At 37.8% G+C, this 25,301-nt stretch overlaps 1 protein-coding gene across 4 annotated transcripts in view; it reads right to left on the bottom strand.

The window, feature by feature from the left end:
* PLGRKT (plasminogen receptor with a C-terminal lysine) overlaps nucleotides 1-25,301 on the bottom strand; it is a 44,372-nt gene that overhangs the window by 627 nt on the left and 18,444 nt on the right. For 3 of the 4 annotated variants that reach the window (XM_005683695.3, XM_018052020.1, XM_018052021.1), the window contains 2 exons: nucleotides 5,110-5,240; nucleotides 4,422-4,531 (listed from right to left, as the gene is read on the bottom strand). In XM_005683695.3, the coding sequence (XP_005683752.1) occupies nucleotides 4,422-4,531; nucleotides 5,110-5,240 (241 nt within the window). Of the gene's footprint in view, nucleotides 1-4,421; nucleotides 4,532-5,109; nucleotides 5,241-16,283; nucleotides 16,393-25,301 lie in introns of all 4 variants that reach the window. The other variant, XM_018052019.1, reaches the window with a different exon arrangement.

The raw sequence follows: 25,301 nt of genomic DNA, 5'->3' as shown, positions 1-25,301 counted from the left end.
TTGACAGAGGACAGCATTTTTAAATATAGAAGAGAAACAATACCAAGTAATATTGTTTGTTCCTTGAAGGAAAGTCAGGATGATAAGTTTGAGTTGTATCAGGAGGGGATTAGGGTGGAGAAATCACAGATAGTTCTTCTTATTGCCCCTTCTTATAAGTGACATGAGAAAAAATAAAGTTTGCTAAGATCTCTAATTTTTCAAGAAAGCTAATCTTTGACTTGAAACTACTTATAAATATCCCAAATAAATGCACACACACATATATATACATTTTTATAAACAAGTCCTCTTTTAAATAATAGCTCGTAATTTCTTGGGCCCAGTGACTTCTGCCAACTTTTATTCTCTAAGACTAATTAGCAATATTTGAAAAATTATAATATATATTATTGATATTCCATATACTTTCCTTGAGAATAAAGGTAATTGTTTTCTTTAAGTATTCCTCTTTTAACACACAATTAATTTATATTCCAAATCCAATAGGGCAGGCTACAATCTGTAAATTATCACAGTATTCCAACTATCTGCAAACATGTTCCCCGCCCCTAGTCTAAAATAGTAAATTTAAAAAAATAGTAAAATTGTATGTAATTCTGCAGACTACTGACAGCAGACTAGATGTTTCCATGTGAGAGTACCTTCCACATGACAGATTCTTAGTATGTGTTAACAGAATGGCTGATGATAAATTCAGTTAAACAGGAAGTGTCTGTCTTGGAGTGATCACTAGTTAACAGGGCTATATGTTATAGTCTATATATTTTTTTAAATGGTAAATTTCTCAGTGGGTTCTAATTTTTTTTTTTTTAAACAAGAAATTTCCATTTCCACAACTTATCTTGGAAGTTAAACTTTTATACTCTATAGATTCTAATGGGCCTGTAATACAAGTATATCCAAAATGTATAAGCAAAATGTTCCTAGAAAATAAAATTTCCCTTCATTAGTAATATCTTCAAGTGAATGCTCTATAACAGAGCTGAGATTTCTTAATACTATATATTAATTTGTATGAGGCACTGAGAATTCTAATGTGCATATAAACAATGAGACACAGTTGAGCTCAGACCAAAGAATTCTTAAGCAGATGAATAACATGAAACTGTTTAGTAACCTGTTCAGGTTACTGAAATGAATTTTAACATAAATAAATCAATTTGTACAGTTAGTTTTCAGCCTAAAATAGAATTGTACTCCAAAAGTTAATTTGTAGATCAGTGTTTTAGAACTCAGAATACATTTTCCACAGTGACATATGCTATAAATTTCTAGGCAACCCACAAGACACAGCTTAGCCCACTATATAGCTGAACTGTGATACCAATAACATGTGACCCCAGAAGACATTTTAACCTAGGATCTTTGTGAAAAATATACTTCTGTTTTCAAATGGGGATTTTTAAAAATTTATTTTTAATTGGAGGATAACTGCTTTACAATATTGTTTTGGGTTCTGCCATAGAGAAGGCAATGGCACCCCACTCCAGTACTCTTGCCTGGAAAATCCCATGGACAGAGGAGCCTGGAAGGCTGCAGTCCACAGGGTAGCTACTAGTCGGACACGACTGAGCAACTTCACTTTCACTTTTCACTTTCATGCATTGGAGAAGGAAATGGCAACCCACTCCAGTGTTCTTGCCTGGGAATCCCAGGGACGGGGGAGCCTGGTGGGCTGCCGTCTACAGGGTTGCACAGAGTCGGACATGACTGAAGCAACTTAACAGCAGCAGCATAGAGCAACATGAATCAGCCATAAGTGTACATGTCCTCTCCCTCTTGAACCTCCCCCCTCAACCCTCCACCTCATCCCACCCCTCTAGGTTGACACAGAGTACCACATTTAGCTCCCTGTGTTATACAACAACTTCTCATTAGCTGTCTCATTTACATATGGTAATATATATGTTTCAGTGCTACTCTCTCAGTACATCCCACTCTCTTCTTCCCCTGCTATGTCCAGAGTCTGTTCCCTGTGTCTGTATCTCTATTCCTGCCCTGCAGATAGGTTCATTAGTATCATTTTTCTAGATTCCATATATATGCATTAATATATGACACTTGTTTTTCTTTCTGACTGACTTCAGTCTGTATAGCGGGCTCTAGGTTCATTCACCTCACTAGAACTGCCTCAAATGTGTTCCTTTTTATGGCTGAGGAGTATTACATTGTATATATGTACCACAACTTCTTTATCCATTAATCTGTGGATGTATATCTAGGTTGCTTCCATGTCCAGCTATTGTAAATACTGCTGCAATGAACATTGGGGTCCATGTGTCTTTTTCAATTATGGTTTTCTCAGGGTTATACGCCCAGTGGTGGGATTGCTGGGTCATATAGTAGTTTTATTCCTAGGTTTTTTTTTTTTTTTCTTAAGGAATCTACATACTGTTCTCCATATTGGCTGTATCAATTTACATTCCCATCTACAGAGCAAGAGGGTCCCCTTTTCTCCACACCCATTCCAGCATTTATTGTTTGTAGATTTTTTGATGATGGCCATTCTGACTGGTGTAAGGTGATACTTCATTGTAGTTTTGATTTGCATTTCTCTAATAATGAGCATTGTTGAGCATCTTTTCATTAGTTTGTTGGCCATCTGTATGTCTTCTTTGGATAGATGTCTATTTAGTTCTTCCTACCAGTTTTTGATTGGGTTGTTTGTCTTTCTGGTATTGAGCTCCATGAGCTGCTTATATATTTTGGAGATTAATCCTTTATCAGTTGTTTCTTTTGCAGTTATTGTCTCTGTCAAATGGGAATTTTAAAGAACATGTAATCCCTCTATCTTCCTAAGTCTGTGAATGAAATGTTTTACTCCCCACTTCCAATACCTACAGAGGAATCTGCACCTTCTCCTTTCCCATACCATATTGGTCCCTACAGAGCCTCAGGGATAGTCATGAGCCTACAGCTCAGGAGAGAACAGGATGCCAAAAATGCAGGCTTGGGAAACACTGTTTCCAGTATGCTCTGGGCTGAAGGCTTCAGGAGTAGGGAAATAGTTATCCTCATGAGCAGTATGTGGTGGTGGGAATCAAAGACACAGATATCCTGAACTGATGGGAAGCCCTGTCTTTCTGGGTCAGGAACAGCATCTGTGTCAGCCGTGCTATTTTCTAGGGCAGTGAGAGCCAGAGTTCAGTGTGAAAGCAGCACGGTACTGGTGAATATTTAACAACACGCTTCCCAAAACAACAAAACATGTGTATAAGCTTATTATGTACATAGCTTATTATAAATTTTGCTTATATGAAAATAAGCACATAATTTATAAATAATAACACGTACAATACTCTTTATCATGAATTCCATATAGCAAATTGATCCTTAAAGAATGTTTTTATTGATTGTTGCTGAACTCTTTTACCCATAGCTCACCTATAACAGTTGATGACAGAGTATAATTCAACATGAATGATGGCTGCTGTTTTTATTTATGTTAATAAGGAGGACAAAACTGAAACAAGGACAAATGTTGGAACTTGTTTGAGAATGCTGTGAACTTTGTTGAATCAGATAATAGTTTTAAAATATTAGAACACTTCCTAAATTTTTTAATGTCATTCACAATATGATGGCTCTGCAGTACACTTTTAAGATTAATATACATTATTAACATTTTCTTCATCATTTTTTTTAAGTCTAGACCATGGGTTGGCAAAATTTCTTAAAAGGCCAGACAGGAAACATCTTAGGCTTGTGGGCACTTTCATATCTGTTTCAGTGAGTCGTCTCTGACATGGAAATGGAAAAGTAGAAATGAATGGGCACGTCTGTGTTCCAATAGAACTTTATTTTCAAAAATAGGTGGCCAGCCTGTAGACTACAGTTTATCAACCACAATCAACAAAATAGGTCAAGCCTTAATTTGGGATTTGCAGATTTCCATGGTGTAAACACTCCCACCATGACCAACTTTAAGCTGACATGCCAGTGGGATGGCAAGGAAGTCAGAGTTGCATCTGTATTTTATTGGGTCTGTATACTGTACCTGCATTTCCACCATACAGATACAGTAGATATACATAACTTCAAGAGATATACATAACTTCAGAGTATAGATAATAGTAAAATTAGAGACTGATAAGCTCTGAGTATGTATTAATGTTTCTTATATAATTCAAACTATTTATTTTCTGTAATTTATTGAATTGTAAGTTTATGTACTTTAATTTTTTTTGAGTATAGCTGATTTACAATGTTGTGTTAGTTTATATCATTTAATTTTTAATAATGACTGTATTTAACAAACAGCTTACAAAATTCCTAAACATTTGACAGTTGGCTCTTGTGAGCTGTGTAAGAGGGGACAGAAATGTTGGTCAATGGTAGTTCAGGGAGAGTTGGGAGGACTAGATCCTTGAACCGAAAAATGAATCAGAAATTGAGACTCTGGTTTACCAAAGACTTACCTTTCATTCTGTGTATAAGGGTTCCATAGCCCATGTCATACTGGTAGGCAAGGACAAAGCCTAATGGAACCATAGGGAAGATGAGGACGGGCTTCTTCCCTTTAATTGCTCTGATTCAGGAACAAAAAATAATTAATATAAAAGAAAAACCTGTAAATACATATCTCTGTACTCAATTAAAAAAAAAAGTTACCTGCTTTTTGGAAGAATATCCTACATTTCAGAAGGTCTTAATTCTCTATGGAGATAGGATTTCCTTATTCATAATTCCTCAGCAGATTCTGCAGTTCTCTGGTAGGGTGTATGAGCCTATGATTTGTTCATCTTTATTTGATGTTGGGGCTCATATTACTCATTTTGAAATATGTAAGTATTGATATTTATCCCTTAGGGATTGTGAGATGAATTTGTAGAGACCTTCTAGCTTAGCGTAAAGTCAATCCTCTCCCTTATTTATATTGTAAAATGAAGAAAGGTACAGGAGAAATCTAAGAAACTAAAGGCAGAATTAACTATTACTATCCTTGTTCTACAGAGTTACCCCCAAGCACTAAGCTATAAGAGTTACTTTGTTGACATACATGTGTTAGACTATTTACGTCAAAGTCCTATTTGGCCAACTTACTAATATAATCATGGCAAGACAAAAAGAAATGGAAGAAAATTTTAAAATAAATAGTAAACATACCCAGCTGTTAGAGAGACTGCTGTAATGCCAAAAAAAGTTCCAAAATATTTGAGGAATTCCCGAGACCAAGCAATCTGCATAGCCATTTGTCTTTCTCTCATTTCATTCTGCATTATTAGCTGCCTTTCCAGCTGAACAAAATAAAAGACGAAAGTATGGTTATACATATTTGAATCTGAGCACAGAGTTAGTAATCTGCTTTTCCAGTGCATTTTCTTTCTTAAAATTTATATTATTTATATATTATATAATTTATAATTATAAATAATTTTATAATAACATATTCCATTTTTGTATTTATCAAAGAGGGAAGAAAAAAAATGGTTTGGCATTATTTATACCAGTTCAGTTCAGTCACTCAGTTGTGTCCAACTCTTTGCAACCCCATGGACTGCAGAACGCCAGGCTTCCCTGTCCATCACCAACTCCCTGAGCTTGCTGAAACTCATGTCCATTGAGTGGGTGATGCCATCCAAACATCTCATCCTCTGTCATCCCCTTCTCCTCCTGCCTTCAATCTTTCCCAGCATCAGGGTCTTTTCCAATGAGTCAGTTCTTCCCAGCAGGTGGCCAAAGTATTACAGTTTCAGCTTCAGCATCAGTCCTTCCAATTTATATTCAGGACTGATTTCCTTTAGGATGGACTGGTTGGATCTCCTTGCAGTCCAAGGGACTCTCAAAGTCTTCTCCAACACCACAGTTCAAAAGCATCAATTCTTCAGTGCTCAGCTTTCTTTATAGTCCAACTCTCACATCCATACATGACTACTGGAAAAACCATAGCTTTGACTAGACGGACCTTTGTTGGCAAAGTAATGTCTCTGCTTGTTAATATGCTATCTAGGTTGGTCATAGCTTTTCTTCCGAGGAGCAAGTGTCTTTTAATTTCTTGCCTGCTGTCACCATCTGCAGTGATTTTGAAGCCCAAGAAAATAAAATCTCTCACTGTTTTCATTGTTTTGCCATCTTTTGCCATGAAGTGATGGGGCTAGATGCCAAGATTTTGGTTTTCTGAATGTTGAGTTTTAAGCCAACTTTTTCACTCTCCTTTTTCACTTTCATCAAGAGGCTCTTTAGTTCTTTGCTTTCTGCCATGTGTGGTGTCATCTGCATATCTGAGGTTAATGATATTTCTCCCAGCAATCTTGATTCCAGCTTGTGCTTCATCCAGCCCAGCATGTCGCATGATGTACTCTGCATATAAGTTAAATAAGCAGGGTGACAATATACAGCCTTGACGTACTCCTTTCCCGATTTGGAACCAGTCTGCTGCTCTGTGTCTGGTTCTAACTGTTGCTTCTTGACCTGCATACAGGTTTCTCAGGAGGGAGGTAAGGTGGTCTGGTATTCAGATAACCATGATTACTTATATATCCCTTATCATAAATAATTACTTTTAAGCTTTATATTCCATGCATTTTCTATTTTCTTACTAAAACACACCATGAAAATTTTCCTTGCAGTGTCAGGAAGTGAGGAAGATAACTGCTTTTTCCTCTTTAAATTTTTCCAATTTCTCTTCAAGCACTCCTATCCCTACTACTCATATCACCCTCCTTGAGTATTATACCTTATTTGCCCTAAGGAGGTACAGTATATACCACAGAAAATTTTTTGTTAAAAGGGTGGGTTGAGCTGATCTGTTTTATTTTAAACAATGCTCAAATGTTAGCGCATCAGTTTTGCAAAGTATTTTGGGAGCTCAGCTTGGATGGCTGTTAATCTGGAGATTCTCTCATTAAGAACAAAAATACATTTTACAGCAGCTAAAATCAGAATCCACTTAACATTAGAAGGTTAGTCTGGTATATAAAAATTGTTAATGGGAATAATTCATGGTGCAATCATTTCCAGTTCTAATTGAAATTTTGAAGTGAAGTGAAGTGAAGTCGCTCAGTCGTGTCCGACTCTTTGCGACCCCATGGGCTGTAGCCCACCAGGCTCCTCAGTCCATGGGATTTTCCAGGCATGAATACTGGAGTGGGTTGCCATTTCCTTCTCCAGGGAACTGAAATTTTAGACAAGCATTTAAATTAGAAATTGATTCTTTAAGCTTGATTTAAAAGTGAAAACAAAAGCAGATTGTAGGAAGAATTCATTATGTAGTTATCCATTTCTGGGAAAAGATACTTCTGATATTTGTGTACACATGCAATTTAAAAATAAAATATTTCACTATTATAAGAAAATAATGGTTAATTCCTGAAATTGAAAAAGATATTATTTTTGCATGTTCTCCTGTTCTAATTTGTATGGATCTAAGAGTTCTGCAGAAAAGTGAGCCTGACCCAGTCATGACCAATAAATCTTAGATTTGCTGCTGTTTAATCCCTCTAGTGAGCAGTCATTTCTTTTCAAAGACAATGCTAAACAAAAACCTAAACTGAATAGCTACAGAGAGGGAGAGAAAGGTCAAACTGAGAAACAAACATAAGTGTAATTAGAGTTTTATATTATAAGATTTTTTATGCTATAAGCATTTTCACACAGGCTTTTTGTAAACATAATTTTTTTAGTTATTTCTTTAAAAAAATTTTTATAGTTGATTTACAATGTTATATTAGTTTCAGATGTACAGCAAAGTGATTCAAAGTGAGTCAGTTATATATATGTATATATACACACACATTCTTTATCAGATTCTTTTTCATTTAGAGTATTATAGACTATTAAGTTTCCTGTACTATAGAATAGGTCCTTGTTGATTATCTGTTTTAATATATAGTAGTGTATATAGGGTAATCTCAAACTCCTAATTTATCCCTCCCCCCTACTTTCCCCTGTGGTAACCATAAGTTTATTTTCTTAGTCTGTGTGTCTGTTTCTGTTTTGTAAATCAATTTGTCTCATTTCTTTTTAGATCCCACATATAATTGATATCATGATATTTGTTTTTCTCTGTGTGACTTACTTCTCTATGTCCATCCATGTTGCTGTGAATGGCATTATTTCATTCTTTAGTGTGGCAAAGTAATATTCCATTATATACAGTACCACGTCTTTATCCATTCCTCTCTCACTGGACATTTAGGTTGCTCCCATGTCTTGGCTATTGTATTAATAAACAGTGCTGCAATGTACATTAGGATGAATGTATCTTTTTGAATTATGGTTTTCTCTGGATAGTTATATGCCCATGAGTGGGATCCCTGGATCATATGATAGTTCTATTTTTAGTTTTTTAAGGAACCTATAGTGGCTATACCAATATACAGTCCTACCCCCAATGTAGGAGGGTTCTCTTTTCTCTACACCCTCCCCAGCATTTATTTCTTGTAGACTTTTTAATGATGGTCATTCTGACTGGTGTAAGGTGATATACCTCCTTGTTGTTTTGATTTGCATTTCTCTAATTAGCTTCATTGAGCATCTCTTCATGTGCTTTTTGTCCATCTGTATGTTTTCTTTGGAGAAACGTCTATTTAGCTCTTCTACCCATTTTTTGATTAGGCTGTTTTTTGATATTAAGGTGCATGAGCTATTTGTATATTTTATTTTATTTATTTATTTATTTTAATTTTTAAAATTTTTATTTTTACTTTGTTTTACTTTACAATACTGTATTGGTTTTGCCATACATGGACATGAATCCACCACGGGTGTACATGCGTTCCCGAACATGAACCCTCCTCCCACCTCCCTCCCCATAACATCTCTCTGGGTCATCCCCGTGCACCAGCCCCAAGCATGCTGTATCCTGCATTGGACATAGACTGGCGATTCGTTTCTTACATGATAGTATACATGTTTCAATGCCATTCTCCCAAATCATCCCACTGTCTCCCTCTCCCTCTGAGTCCAAAAGTCCGCTCTACACATCTGTGTCTCTTTTGCTGTCTTGCATACAGGGTCATCATTGCCATCTTTCTAAATTCCATACATATGTGTTAGTATACTGTATTGGTGTTTTTCTTTCTGAGTTACTTCACTCTGTATAATTGGCTCCAGTTTCATCCATCTCATTAGAACTGATTCAAATGTATTCTTTTTAATGGCTGAGTAATACTCCATTATGTATGTGTACCACAGCTTTCTTACCCATTCATCTGCTGATGGACATCTAGGTTGTTTCCATGTCCTGGCTATTATAAACAGTGCTGCAATGAACACTGGGGTACATGTGTCTATTTGTATATTTTAGAGGTTAATCCCTGTCAGTCACATCATTTGTAAATATTTTCTCCCATTCAGTGGGTTGTTTTCTCATTTTGTTTATGGTTTCCTTTGCTGTGCAAAAGTTTTTAGGTTTACTTAGGTCCCATTTGTTTATTTTTGTTTTTAATATTCATTGCTGTAGGAGGTGGATCAAGTCAAAAAAGACTGTAATTTATGTCAAAGAATGTTCTGGCTAAATTTTCCTTTAAGAGTTTTATAGTATCGGTCTTACATTTTGAGTTTATTTTTGTGTATGGTGTTAGAGAATCTTCTGATTTCATTCTTTTATATGTGGCTGTCATGTTTTCCTAGCACTACTTATTGAAGATAACTGCATTTTCTCTATTGCATATTCCTGTCTCCTGTGTTGTACATTAATTGACCATAGGTGTGTCAGTTCATTTATGGGCTTTCTCTCCTGTTCCATTGATCCATATTTCTGAGACACATATTAATTAAATTGAAAAATTATAAACAAAGAGAAAATATTAAAAGCCACAAGAGAAAAACAACAAATAACATACAAGGGAACCCCCATGAGATTACCAGATGATTTTTCAGCAGAAATTCTGCAGGCCAGAACGAAGTAGCATGAAATATTTAAGGTGAAGAAAGGGAAAAACCTACAACCAAGGATACTTTACCCAGAATATTCTACCCAGCAAAGCTTTCATTCAGATTCAACAGAGAAATCAAAAGCTTTACAGACAAAGCAAAGAAAATTCAGCACCACCAAGCCAGAGGAAAAAGAAAAAGCTACAACTAAAAACAAGAAACTTATGAATGGGAAAGCTCACCAGTAAAGATACACCTGAGGCTTCTCAGGTGGCGTTAGTGGTAAAGAATCCACCTGCCGATGCAGGAGACATAAGAGATGTGGGTTCAACCCCTGGGTTGGGAAGATGCCCTGGAGTAGGAAATGGCACTCCCAATCGAGTATTCTTGCCTGGAAAATTCCATGGGCAAAGGAGCCTGGCGGGCTACAGTCCATGGGGTCACAAACAGTAGGACATGACTGATCAATTGAGTACATACAGAGATAAACATAAAGTAAAAGCAGGAACTAATCCACACACAAATATGATATCAAAATGAAAAATTGTGAGAAGAAGAGAGTCCAAATGCAGGATGTTGGAAATGCATTAAAATTAAAAGACCAACAACTTAAAACAATTTTTCACACACACTGAAAGTGATAGAATGGAAGGAAGTATTCCATGCAAATGGAAATTTTAAAAAAGCTGCAGTAGTAATACTATATCAGACAAAACAGACTTCACAGGCTGCTGTAAGAAACAAAGACACTACATAATGATCAAGGGATCAATCCATGAAGACAACAATTGTAAATATATATTTATCAAACAAGTTATGACCAACCTAGATAGCATATTGAAAAGCAGAGACATTACTTTGCCAACAAAGGTCCGTCTAGTCAAGGCTATGGTTTTTCCAGTGGTCATGTATGGATGTGAGAGTTGAACTATGAAGAAAGCCGAGCGCCGAAGAATTGATGCTTTTGAACTGTGGTGTTGAAGAAGACTCTTGAGAGTCCCTTGGACTGCAAGGAGATGCAACCAGTCCATTCTGAAGATCAGCCCTGGGTGTTCTTTGGAAGGAATGATGCTAAAGCTGAAACTCCAGTACTTTGGCCACCTCATGTGAAGAGTTGACTCATTGGAAAAGACTCTGATGCTGAGAGGGATTGGGAGCAGGAGGAGAAGGGGATGACAGAGGATGAGATGGCTGGATGGCATCACCAACTCGATGGATGTGAGTTTGAGTGAACTCCAGGAGATGGTGATGGACAGGGAGGCCTGGCGTGCTGCGATTCAAAAAGTCGGACATGACTGAGCGACTGAACTGAACTGAACTGAACATAGGAGCACCTCAATATATAAGACAAATGATAACAGCCATAAGATTTTCTTTTATAATCCTTCTGAATATTTTATTTTCCAAGAGGTACATTTTTTATTATGTGCCGTTTATTCATACTCACTTTCTTGTGATAAAAACTGAAGTCTAATTTGATAGTACTGATTAGCAAGCAAGGATAGGAAATATTAAAAACAATAGTGGCTCAGTATTGGTGATGTGTCTGAGGGGCAGAGGAGCCACAGGAAAGACAGAATGGTAGAAAGGGAAAGGCAGGAACTGTCAAGAATGACACTGGCATCACTGACTCTCAGTTAGCTCTCCCTATCTTAAATAGAAAATGAATTCCAAGTGAATCAAAGCCCCAAATGTACCAAATGAAGTGATACATGTATTATAAGGAAAATTTGAAGACTGCTCGTGAATCCTTAGGAAGTCAAAGACCTTTCCAAGGAAAACAAGAAACATGAAAAAAAAGATGAACAGATTTTATTCATGAAAAACAAAAAATTCGCTGCTTCACTCCTATTAGGATGGCTACGATGAAGAAGAAGAACAACAACAACAGAAAATAAGCATTGGCATGGGGCAAAGATGTGGAAAAAGTGGAACCCTTGTACATTGCTGATGGGAATGTAAAATGGTGCAGCTGCCACAGAAAATGGTATGGCAATTCCTTAAAAAAATTAAACACAGAATTATCATTTGATCCAGCAACTGCACTTCTGGGTGTATACCCAAAAGCAGCGGAAGCAGGGACTTGAATAAACACATACCCAAGTTCATTGCAGCATTATTCACAATAGCCAATAAAGTGGGAGTAACCCAAAAGGCCACCAACAGATGAATGAATAAACAAAACAAGACATATACATGAAATATTATTTAACCTTAAAAAGGAGAACAATTCTAAACCATGCTCCAACATAGAAGAAACTCAAGGACATTGTGCCAGTTGAAATGAGCCAATCACAAAATAGCAAATATTATATAACTCCAGTAATATGAGGTACCCTGAGGAGTCAAATTCATAGAGACAGAAAAGTAGAATGATGATTGCCAGGGTTTGGGGAGAGAGGGAGTTGAGAGATAGTGTTTGATGAGTACAGAATTTCAGTTGGGAAAATGGAAAAAGATGGACGGTGGCGATGGTTGCACGAAGGAGCATGATGAAAGGGTTGAGAATGTGTGTGAGTCCTGCAGTCAGACTGCCTGCAGTGAGTACTAATGCCACACATACAACACTGTGTCCTTGGGCAAATCACTTAATTTCTCTGTAGCTCAGTTTCTTCTATAAAATATAGAAAGTAATAGTAACTACCTTACTGGGTTGTCATGAGGACTACATTTTTAATGAGAATAATATGTAGAAATAATACAGCCCCATGGCTGAATTCCAGAGAAGGCAATGCCAGTGTGCCAGTACTGGCAACACTCCGGTACTCTTGCCTGGAAAATCCCATGGACGGAGGAGCCTGGTAGGCTGCAGTCCATGGGGTCGCTGAGTCAGACGTGACTGAGCGACTTCACTTTCACTTTTCACTTTCATGCATTGGAAAAGGAAATGGCAACCCACTCCAGTGTTCTTGCCTGGAGAATCCCAGGGACGGCGGAGCCTGGTGGGCTGACCCCCATAGACAGGGGTCTATGGGGTCACACAGAGTCGGACACAACTGATGCAACTTAGCAGCAGCAGCATGGCTGAATTCAGAAACATCTATTAAAATTTAGACTTCCCAGGTAGCTCAGTGGTAAAAAATCCACTTGCCAAGCAGCAGACATGGGTTCAGTCTCTGGGTCAGGAAGATCCCCTGGAGAAGGAAAAGGCAACTCACTCTAGTATTCTTGCCTGGGATAGCCCATGGACAGAGGAGCCTGGCTAGCTACAGTCTGTGGGGTCACAAAAGAGTTGGACATGACTTAGCGACTAAACAATAACATTAAAATTTTAAATACACCTACCCCTTGATCTGTCAATTCCACTTTCAGGTCAAGTCAAGACTTAATGAAAAATGGTTGTTTTTTTTTTCTGTTATTTGTATCATCATCATAATTATTCCTATGCAGCTATTTATTCTGACATGGAAAAATCTTTCAGCCTATCATATGTGTGTGTGTGTGTGTGTGTGTGTGTGTCCTTGGCTATATATGTATTTTTTCCTTGAGATCTGTTTCTTTCCTTATCCCCATCACCACTACTTAATTTTAGTCTTCCCAAGTCCTTCACTTAGCATTATACTCTGGGTTCATTCTTTATGAGTATAGAGAAGTGAGATACCATACTAGGAAATTAAGGTCACATGATAAGCCTACAACTGGGTCAGGAAAGGAAACTGTTGACTAGGTCCTGCTCACACCACCCCTCAATGAGGAGCGTGTCTGGGGTGTCTAACGAATAGCTAAGTGTGGCCAGAATGGAATGAGCAAGGGGGAAAGTGATAGAAGGTGCAGTCAGAGGTGACTAACAGATAGATCACCCAGGGCAGTGCTTCTCAAGCTCTAACATGCATATGAATCATCAGGATGTGTTAAAAGCAGATTCTGATTCAGTAAGACAAGGAAGGACACATGATTCTGTATTTCTAATCAGATCCTATGCTGCTGTTTTTAGAAAATAGACCATATTTGAGTACAGTGTAGATCTTGTAGGCCTTTGCTGGAATTTTAGTAAAAATTCTAAGGAAGATGGGAAGCTACTGGAGTGCTCTGAACCAGAAGTGTGGTTTAACATTTTAACAGAGCAGTCTGACTTTTAAGAATATCATGTACCTAAAACCCATGAGCACATATTTTTACCACTCGCAGCAGCAATGCTCATAATAGATCCAAATGAATCAATGTAAATATCCATTAACAGGATGGATACATAAATTATGATATATTCATATAATGGAATTCTAAAAACCATGGAAAAAGAATGAGTTACTGCTACAAGTAACAATGTGGATAAACCTCACAGACATTAACTTAAAAAAAAAAAGAATACACACTGTATGATCCTATATATGCATGTGTACATGCTAGGTTGCTTCAGTCTTATCCAACTCTTTGCAACCCTATGGACTATAGCCCCACAGGATCTTCCTTCCATGGGATTCTCCAGGCAAAAATACTAGACTAGGTTGCCATGCCCTCCTCCAGAGGATGATCCCATATATATGAAGCATTAAAAATGGAAAAATTAATCTATGGAGGCAGAGATCCAGATAGTGGCTGCTTTTAACAGTAGGAGAGGCAGGAGGAAGCCTCCTAGGTGGCAAATGTTATATATATTGATCTGGATGGTAATTATATAGGCATAAATGTATTTAGAAATTCACTGACCTCTATACACAAGATCTGTACACTTTACTGTGTCTATGATATACTTCAGAAGAAAATAAGAGGTTGTAAGGGAGCAGGGTAAAAACTGCAAAAGCCACTGGGAGGCTGTAGCACTAATCCAAGGAAAAGATGGGGGGCTGGAGTAGAGTGATAGCAGTGGAGATACAAAGTGGTTGGACTGTGGAAATGTTTGGAATTTAGAACTAAAAATTGTTTTCTGATGGACTGAATAAAAGGATGTGAGAGAAGGGGAAGAGTAAGAAGTGATCCCAGGTTTGTAGTAGCCTAAGCACAGCATACTGGTGCCACTTATGGAGATGGAGAAGCCTGTAGGAAGAGTAGATTGGTGGATGAGAATGGGGTCAAAATGAGGAATTGGGGTTTGCATACGTTAATTTGAGATGTTTGTGGATATACAGGTGGCCATGTCAAGCAGGCAGTCTGTAGCTATAGCCAAAGTCTGGGCTAGCAATAGAAATTTGAAGTCATCAGTTATATAGCTGGTGTTTGAAATTATGAGACTAGACAAGCTCCCCTAGGAGTGGGTGTAGATGCAGAAGAGAACACAAGTGTGATCTGAATCAGGGCCAATCCAGGAATGTACAGGAGTCAGGGAGAAGAGGAGGCAAAGGGGTCTAAGCTGGTGTGATCAGGGAAATAGGATGAGAACCAAGAAATGCTTTCCCAGAAAGGAACTAAAGAATGTGCTTCAAGGAGTGATCAGTGATCAACCATGTCAAGAGTTGCTGAGAAACTGAGTGTGATGAAGACTGAGAGATTAATTATATTGATTAGTAAACATCTGAAACTATGCCTGTCACATAGTAAGCATTCAAATATCATAGGCTACATGAAGAATATCATAAAGCCTGTGTAAATCAAATCATTGTTCTTGGCAGGAGATCATGTTTTACAGTGAAGAAAGTAAATGTTCTTCAGCAACAAGCTCACTCTTTTACTCTTTCCCTCCAGCTCTTGATATTTTGGCTTAAAATGGGCAAGAGTAAACGATCTTCTCCTAGGGAAATAGACTAGCTTTCAGTCCTAGAGATGATAGACAAATGAAGTGTTTTATTGGCCTGTTCTGTATCTTAAAGACTTAAAGGGAATGTCCTTCTTCAGGGAAACAGGAATACCATGTATTCAACCTTCCTGTGCTTCAGTTTCCTCATCAACAAAATGGGATTATCATGCTTATTTCATGATGTGTAGCAAAGATTCAGTTAAGTTCAGTTCAGTCGCTCAGTCATGTCCAATTCTTTGTGACCCCATGGACTGCTGCATGCCAGGCCTCCCTGTCCATCACCAACTCCCGGACTCATGTCCATTGAGTCGATGATGCCATCCAGTCATCTCATCCTCTGTTGTCCCCTTCTTTCTCAGCATCAGGGTCTTTTCCAATGAGTCAGGTCTTGGCATGAGGTGGCCAAATTATTGGAGTTTCAGCTTTAGCATCAGTCCTTCCAATGAATATTCAGGACTGATTTCCTTTAGGATGGACTGGTTGGATCTCCTTGCTGTCCAAGGGACTCTCATGAGTCTTCTCCAACACCACAGTTCAAAAGCATCAATTCTTACAGGTATTAATATACACAAAAGTTTAGAACAATGCTAAGGCACATAGTAAGTGCTAAATAAACAGTAGATACTTATCATATTATCATAATGATATCAGTGTCCTCCAGCTAAAGACTACCAGGAACATGCCTCTAATTTAAAAAAAAAAAAAACATCATGGACCTGCTGCAGTGAAGGAGAGACATACTGTGGGAACTGTGAGGAGTCTCAGTGAGAAGGTTTTAGAAAAAGATTTATACCATATAGACTTGTGCCAAGTGATTTGGGGGAGGTTCAAAGATCGTTTGAACTGGGTACTGCCAGAAAGTTGGAGTGCTTCCCATGACTGGAGATCTTAAGCCTTCTTATCTAGAAGGTAAAAAAAAAAAAAAAAATCAAGCAGATCTGAATGGCAAATAGTAAAGACACAGCAGCACTCCTATCAGTCAGGGCTGAGGGCGCTCGGTCATTCTGCAGTTTAGACAATGTTCCTACCTTTGTTTGCTAACATAATTACAGAGAGGTCTTGCCTGATGGTGGTGATCTGTGAAGCTGTCTCAGCAGGGACTAGCTGAGAGTGCCACGTCCGCTCCTAGCTGTCAGTTGGATAGTTTTCTTTCTCATTCTGTGTAAAATGACCTGTACTTTGAGGGGGTGATTAAAAGACTTCAGGAAGACTTTCAATTTCCTCTGACAATATCTGACTAATGAGTCATCAAAGAGAACGTGGAGAAGTGGGTGAGAGGGTACACTGATTGAGAACTCTGATTGCTTAGTACTAGATGCACCCATCATCCGTGCTTTGCAGATGAGCTGCTCTCTGGGACCTCTCTGAAAAAGATAGAAAATTAATGGATGACTCAAAGTGAGCCCAGGGAGAAAGTATCAACAGGAGGTGAGAGGAGTTTGCTTCTGGCTCTTGGAGCAAAGGGATCCTGGCACACATTGCAGGATAAGATGGCATTCTCCTAGGTAACCTCAAGCCATTAGGAAGATGAAGTGGAAAAAATAGCTTCATAGTGAGTAGGAATGACCTTCCCTGAGGTACGGAGCCCATGGAAAACTCCCAGCCAGAATGTACATCCGGAAAACCGAGATACCAAGGAGAAATATCAAGGAAGAGAAAGGAAGTTTCCAGGGGTCTGAAATGTAAACAACCAGGAATGGTGGTGTAGTATGGCCACTAGCCCTCAGAAGGAATCTTTTGGTTCAGATAATCATTGTGGAAATGTGGGGGACTGAATGCAAGCTTTCTAGAAGGTTCTGAAACTCTGGTGCCAGCCTTCATTTGAGTCAGGCTAGGAAGGTTTTTTATTTAGAATTCCAGCATTTGCTCACTCTACCTAGTTAAGTCCTTGTTTATATTTTGCTTGCCTTTCTCCATGTAAAATTATCCTATAAAACCATGGATTGCCAGAAAATGACCTGACATGTTGACAGAATTAAGGCAGCCTTGGAAGAAAACTTATGACCAATCTAGATAGCATATTCAAAAGCGGAGACATTACTTTGCCGACTAAGGTCCGTCTAGTCAAGGCTATGGTTTTTCCCGTGGTCATGTATGGATGTGAGAGTTGGACTGTGAAGAAGGCTGAGCGCCGAAGAATTGATGCTTTTGAACTGTGGTGTTGGAGAAGACTCTTGAGAGTCCCTTGGACAGCAAGGAGATCCAGCCAGTCCATTCTGAAGGAGATCAGCCCTGGGATTTCTTTGGAAGGAATGATGCTAAAGCTGAAACTCCAGTACTTTGGCCACCTCATGCGAAGAGTCGACTCACTGGAAAAGACTCTGATGCTGGGAGGGATTGGGGGCAGAAGAAGGGGACGACAGAGGATGAGATGGCTGGATGGCATCACTGACTGGATGGACGTGAATCTGAGTGAACTCCGGGAGTTGGTGATGGACAGGGAGGTCTGGCGTGCTGTGATTCATGGGGTCGCAAAGAGTCGGACACGACTGAGCGACTGAACTGAACTGATGTTAGACCAGTTTCAGGATCTGAAAGACCACAAGAGAGGTCAGATAGAGTGGGCTCAGGCAGAGAGGGTCAAAGAGGCAGGCTGTGGAGTTTGGAGAAACTTCCTGCCTGGCCTCTATCCCCATGGGCTCTAAGAGCACAATAAATATTATTACATCATTCTCACCCTTCCTCTACAATGCTTATTCTCTGTGGTATTACATAATTCACCAACCAAGTTGGAGTCTGTGGCTTTGGATCCAAAGAGATCCAGATGATCAGCCTCCTTTGGTTACTAGTTACCTGATCTCAAGCATGAAACCCTATACCACAGTTTCCTCAGCCTGTAAAATGCAGCCAGTAATACCTTCCTTGCAAGGTTATTGTGAGACTTAGAGGTAATATTTGTAAAAAGGCAAGCCCAGGGAGGAGGAAACAAAGGATGATGAAGCCAAACAAATCTACTGTGATGCTTTCCACATCTCATGTCAAGTGGAAATATTTTGGGAGAGGAATTTTTAAATGTCTTCAAAATATAAAATGACTTAAAAAAAATCTATTGACTAACATAATGCTCAACTCAAAGGGACATTTGTTATTTTGCACTATTAAGTCTCCCTATCCTAAATATCAAAGTAGCAAGATTTTCTAAGAATAGCAATTGAAGGATATATAGCATATCCTAATAGCCTGAAAAATAATTGCTGAACAGATGTTGACCATGAAAGACGTTAAAATTTGTCTCTGATGTTTAAATGTTTCTGTGTATGTAAAGGTCAATAATTTTACCTAAAATCATTGGTTTGAGTAAACTCTGGATAAAGCAATATGATATTGATTTTGTGCTAAATCAAAATAAGATTTCTTTCTACAAAATCGCAATTGATGACATTTGTTTACTTAAGGTATAATAGGAAATAGCCAAGATGTCCTAAAACATTGTTGGGGGTGGTGGAGGGGTGTAAGATAATAGAAGGAAGTCATAACCTACTGCAATACCAATTTTATCTACATCATTATATTTCTCATGAGGGTAGCATACTTTGGTTTTGTGTTAGAAAACTCCACAGTAGTTTGTCACATGTAGGAAACAAAGGTGACGTCACATTGACCAGTTCTTAGCGGCTTTGGTGAGAAGCAGTGAGAAACTGGTGTTGATTGAGCTCTGCCTTCCATGCATCACCTGTCATCAGTGGCACAGATTTTTCAGACCGTCCTCCAGAATCAAAGGTAGGGTCTGTGGCTTCGAGGCAAGAGTAAGTTTGGCCCTTAACTCTCAAACCATGAAACGAAGCAGGTAGCCTCATAGGTGTCCTGGTGTGTGCACTGATTTTTGTGCTTTGTCCATCTCAGCTGTCCTCAATTTTTTTAGCTAGCCAACCCATGCTGAAGCTGGTGAGTTAACTGGGTTTGGTATTAAAATTTGAACTGAAATTCAAACGGAAAGTAAAAATTTGAACTGAAATTCAAAAGGAAAGAAAGGTTGGCTTGAAAGCCTCAAGTAATTTGGATGTACCTCCCCCTTACCCACTGCTAGCATGCTAAAGGTTTTGGGCATCTTCTCCCCAACTGGGCAATCCTAGGCCAGCCTCCTTGGCTGCAAAAATGCACAGAGGTGAGAAGCTGGCCTGGCCTGGGCAGAACTGAACTGATTTCTTAGAAATCTGACATCTGTACTGTGAGATCTGGACGGCGGAAAGGCAGCAAATCTCTTAGAACAACAGTTTTGGGGAACTAGCTGCTGCTGCTAAGTCACTTCAGTCGTGTCCGACTCTGTGCGATCCCATAGACGGAAGCCCATGAGGCTCCCCCGTCCCTGGCATTCTCCAGGCAAGAACACTGGAGTGGGTTGCCATTTCCAACTAGGGTTTAATAAAAATGAGACTTAAAAAGGCTGAACACTGTGCAAATGCTACAGTTAGTTATGTAAAAGTGCAAATGCTGGTTTGAATCTTGGCTCCACTGTATACTGACAGCGTGACTCTAGGCAAGCTACTTAACCTCTCTGTGCTTCAGGTTCCTCATCTATAAAATGGGAATAATAATTGGATCGCCTTACTAAGTTATCATGAAATAAAATATGAGAATACATAAAATTCTCAGAATAGTGGCTGGCATTTACTATGCACTCAGTAAAAATTAGTTACTAGTATTGGTGACATATTTCTTTATTAAAATAGCTAATGGATGTGAAAAATTATTTGCAGTGTTACAGTAAAGAGACTTCACTCTGCTGTTTTCATTTTCCCTCTTGGTTGATAGAAGTTGGGGCAAGGGTTGATGAATTGTTGCTGCTGTTGTTTTTTAGTCACTAAGTTGTATCCAACTCTTCTGCAACCCCATGGGCTGTAGCCCACTAGGCTCCTATGTCCATGGGATTTCCTAGGCAAGAATATTGGAGTGCATTGCCATTTCCTTCTCTATGGGATCTTCCCAACCCAGGGACTGAACCCATGTCTCTTGCTGGGCAGACATATTCTTTACCACTGAACCACCTGGGAAGCCCAAGTTGATGAATAGTATTTATTTTTCTCCTTCCGTCTACTTAATAATAAGAAGTAGGTTTGAACAATGAAAATCTCATAATAATATGAAATAAATTTTAAAAGGCTTCTGTGTATTTCTAATACCTCCTGTTGACTTTCAGCATATGTACTGTGAAAGGTATAAATTTTTTTAAAATTAGCTCTAAGCAGTTAAATAATGTTTGCTGTAAAATCTCACTAAGGCAAGTATAAATAATTATGAATACTTTTTCATAACCATACTTCTCAAAACAGTTTCTTCTATATTTTAATATGGTCTTTCAACATTAATTTTTTTACTTAGCAGCAGCAGATATGTGCTTTCTCAAAGGGAAATTTAGATTAACAATTTTTCTTTTTTTTCTCATCAGTTATTTTATTTTGGTTCCATATATTCTGTTACTAGTTTGTAGTTTATATTCAGGTTTTTATTGCTTTAATAAGGGCTTTCCTGGTAGCTCAGGTGGTAAAGAATCTGCCTACAATGCAGGAGATGTTGGTGCAATCCCTGAGTTGGGAAGATCACATGGAGAAGGAAACGGCAACCCACCCAAGTATTCTTGCCTGGGAAATCCCATGAAGCCTGGTGGGCTACAATCCACAGGGTCTCAAAAGAGTCAAACACGACTCTGATTAAACACACACACACATCTCTTTAACAAGTTGATAATAAAGACCAGCTAACTCAAGGAATGAAGTAATTTCCTTCTAATAATACTTAATCATTTGTTGATTTAAAGTAAAATTAATCCTTCCTGAGTAGGTTCCAAAGATAATCTGAATAGATTAGGGATCTAAATGTTTTTAAAAATATATAAAGCTGTACAAATACCATAGGGAAACATGGGTGACTGCCTCTTCAACTTTAATACAAGAAAAGGCTTTCAAAATAAAGACTCAAAATGCAGAGGCAATAAAGGATTATTCATTTGAATACATGAAAAAATTTTTAATTTTTTTCACGGCATAAAAACCCCATGATAAAAGTAAAAGATAAATGACAATCTGGGAGAAAATATTTGCAATATGTTCCACAAACAAGAGATCAATATTGCTAATGTATAAAGAACTGAGAGACCAGGGACAAAAACCAATGAACAGATAATTCCCAAAACAAGACATATAAATGGCCTTCAAATGTGAGAAAATGTTCAAGTTTACTCATAATTAAAGAAATGCAAGTTAAAACAAGACTGAGGTACCATTTCTTACCTATCAGATTGGCAAAAATTAAAAAGCAAGACTACACATTCTGTTGTAGAGACTGTGGGAAAATAGGTATTCTCAAATTGGTACCTTTCTGAAGGGAAATACCTAAGTGGCAATACCTAACAAAACTATAAGGCACCTGCCTTTGACCCAGTTGTCCCACTTCTGGAATTCTAGTCTGACGGTATACCTCCAACACAACAAAAATGTAAAAAACACAAGGTTATTCACTGAAGCACTATTTATAACAGCAAAATATTGGAAATAATCTAAGTACTTCTGGTAGGCAGAATACTGCCTCTCCCCAAAATAAGTCCATGTCCTAATGCTCAGAATCCATGAATATATTACATTACATGGCAAAAAGGGCAAATGTAATTAATTAAGGAACTTGAGATGGGGAGATTATCCTGAATTATCCAGGTTGGCCCAATGTAATCGCAAGAGTCATTGGTGAAAGATGGAGGCAAGAGAGTCAGAGTTAGAAAGAAAGATGCTACACTTCTGGCTCAAAGAGGGAGGAAGGCGACATGAGCCAAGGAATTTGGGCAGCCTCTAGAAACTACAAAAAGCAAGGAAAGGGATTCTCCCCTAAACCTTCCAGAAGGAATGCAGCTCCGCTGACAGCTTGATTGTCTTCCAATGAGACCCATTTCAAACTTCTGGCTTCCAGAACTGTAAGATTATTTTGTGTCTTGAAAATTAGTCATACTAATAGGAAACTAATACAGTGCCCAAACATAGTATGAATAAATTATAATATATCCACACAATGGAGCATTATGCAGCTGTTAGAAATGAGGAACAGCTCTATGAACTGACTGGAATGATCCCCATGGTAAACTGTTAACTGAAAAAAGCAAGGTACTAAAGGGTATCAGTAGTATGCTACCCTTCATGTAAAAAAGAAGGGGACATAGGAAAATACACGTCTCTCAGTCTATTGTGCAAAAGATGCAGGAAGGGTAAACCGAAGACTAGGAGATCAGACACTTACAGAGACAGCATGGGAAAGGATGTATAAAGAGGATATTAGGCAGAGGTTAGCAAGGATGAGGACGGAGGGATGCTTCTTTGAGTGTATAGCTTTTGTATAGCTTTAATTATTAGAATGTTTTGTTTCATATACTCCCCTACCCTGTAACTAAAATCAATCTGGATATGGAGAGAATACAAAGTATAACTGTATTGCAAATAAAATAATCACTCTGAAGGAGCCTAGGAAGAACTAATCTAATTTACAGGAAAAAAGTACCTTGACTTGACAGTGTAAAAGGGAAAAGAACATGCAAATAATGTTCTCTGGTTAGTGAACCTGTTTCTCATCAGGATATGTATTGGCAATCCTGTAAATATTTCATGTTTCCACTAGGATTGAAGTGAATATATTGTAGAAAATGAGAGCCAGGTTTTTCACTGTTTGGGAAAAAAAACTTAAAGAAAAAGGAAAGGCCAGAATGAAACATCATAATGCACTGGAATTAGATGCATCAGGATGAACTCATGGTTTAGAATATGAAATACTTCTATGTATAAGTCTGTGTATATCCATGGGTTGGTATATAAATACATGTCTTTGCTGAAAGGATCTAGGAATAATGGCCATAGCAGTAAGCACACTTAGAGCCCAGATCTTGGTTTCTAAACATCATTTTCTAAAAACCAGGACTCTTTGAACGAGTGATTAATTCTAGGCCTGGGACAGGAGCAATATATATGAACTAACTTATGACCACAGACAATGAGCAAAAAATGATGGGATATGCCAAAGGGACATAGGAATCAACTGGAAGGAATTCCCAATAGTCAAAATAACTTCAGCCATAAAATAAATAATCATGGTACTAAATTATAACCCATAGAATAATATGTCCATACAACCATATTGGTATAATAAGTGAATAAATACATGGAGATGGAATAGCTTTTCCAGTGAACAAATATAAATGGAATGAAGGAAATAAAAAGTTACCATTAGGCAAACACCACAGTAATCATTTTTCCATGTAAGATCCCACCAATGGATGCTGAAAGCAGTAGGCAAAAGTTTGAGGAGAAGCAAGACAGTAACAGACTCTCAACATATCTCTTCAAAGATATTTATCAATAAGAAAAAATAGTAACTTTCCCTTAACCAAGTGACCAAAGTTTAACATTACTAGTAATAAGACCTACCAACAGTATTCTCTGATAAGATGCAATGAGAAAGACATAACAGCATTCTGTGGTTTAAGAATAAGGTGTAAAAAGTGCACAAACTCAATCTAGTCTTGAGAAAAAGTTGGAAAAACCCAAAGTGAGAGAAATTATACTAAATAACCAGTACTTATACAAAAAGTACTTATCATGGAAGCAAAGGAAAGAATGAGAAACTGTCACAGAGCAAAGGACACTAACAAGAAACAACAGTTAAATGCAATATGAGATCTGGGATCCCTGAAACACAAAAGGAATATGAGGAGAAAACCTGGTGAAATTTCAAAACATCAGTAATTTAGTCAACAGTGTTGTACTGATGTTAATTTGCTGGTTTTGGTCACTGTACTATGATTTTATAAGTTGTTAGTATTGAAGAAAGCTGAACAAAGGGTATACGTAAACTCTCTCCTATTGATGGTTTAGCAACTTTTCTACAAATATATTATCTTAAGCTAAAACATTTCTTAAAATCTGAATTCACTCTAATTCTGCATTTTAGTAACTTTATTCAAGAATAATGATATTTTAGCTTTCCCTCTTATATTAAGTATTAAGGATGTTTATAGGGTTATTTTTTCTCTCTAAAATCCTTCTCCCCCTGTTGCCCCATATTTTAAGGAGGAAAATGATATAGGAACAAGACACATATGAGAAGTCTAAAGATTTTAACAGCAAGCCTACCTTACATTATTTCTGAGATAAATGGGGTAAGTCTGGGTGTGTATACATTGTATGTATTATGAAGATTTTAGAGGAAAGCAAAAATAATTATTAAAGCCATAGGATCATTTGTTAATCAATAGTTTTGGGCCCAAAACTCTGCATATACTGGACATTCAGTAAATGAGTTAATAAATAAGAATATACTTAATGAATTGAGTTAATAAATAAATTAGATAAATAAATAAGAGTTAATAAACACTCCCTGCTTGCTCAAGCAATGAAGAACTAAAAATAAAATTCACTCTGACTAGATTTATGAAAATAGAATTACAGATGAGGGAGGAAACTAAAAGGAAAAGCTTCCTGATCCTCTATAACTGGATTCATTGGTCTCATTTAAGATTGTGAACAAACCTAAAACCAGTGTTCCCCTTAGAGAGTTTGAGTGCAGAAAGGGTCTTGGAGCCAGCCTGGAAGAGCTAGGCAGCAAAGGATCAACTTGGCGGTCTGACCCTTCTTTGTTATTTGTTTACCTTTGTAGAAGGTCATGTCTATGGTACCAATGACTTTCAATAATTATTTTTCTTTCATTTCTCAACATAGACGATATACAGGAATTCTTAGTGTTTTCATTAACTCCTCTAAGGGATTTCAGACAAATTAATATCTTGTCCCGCACTTGAAGACTTGCTGAACATTTTTAGAAGTTTCTTTAAAAGTTAGGA

The sequence above is a fragment of the Capra hircus genome, chromosome 8 (genome assembly GCF_001704415.2).
Source record: "Capra hircus breed San Clemente chromosome 8, ASM170441v1, whole genome shotgun sequence".
NCBI classification, from domain to species: domain Eukaryota; kingdom Metazoa; phylum Chordata; class Mammalia; order Artiodactyla; family Bovidae; genus Capra; species Capra hircus.
This window is presented reverse-complemented; position numbering and strand designations above follow the sequence as displayed.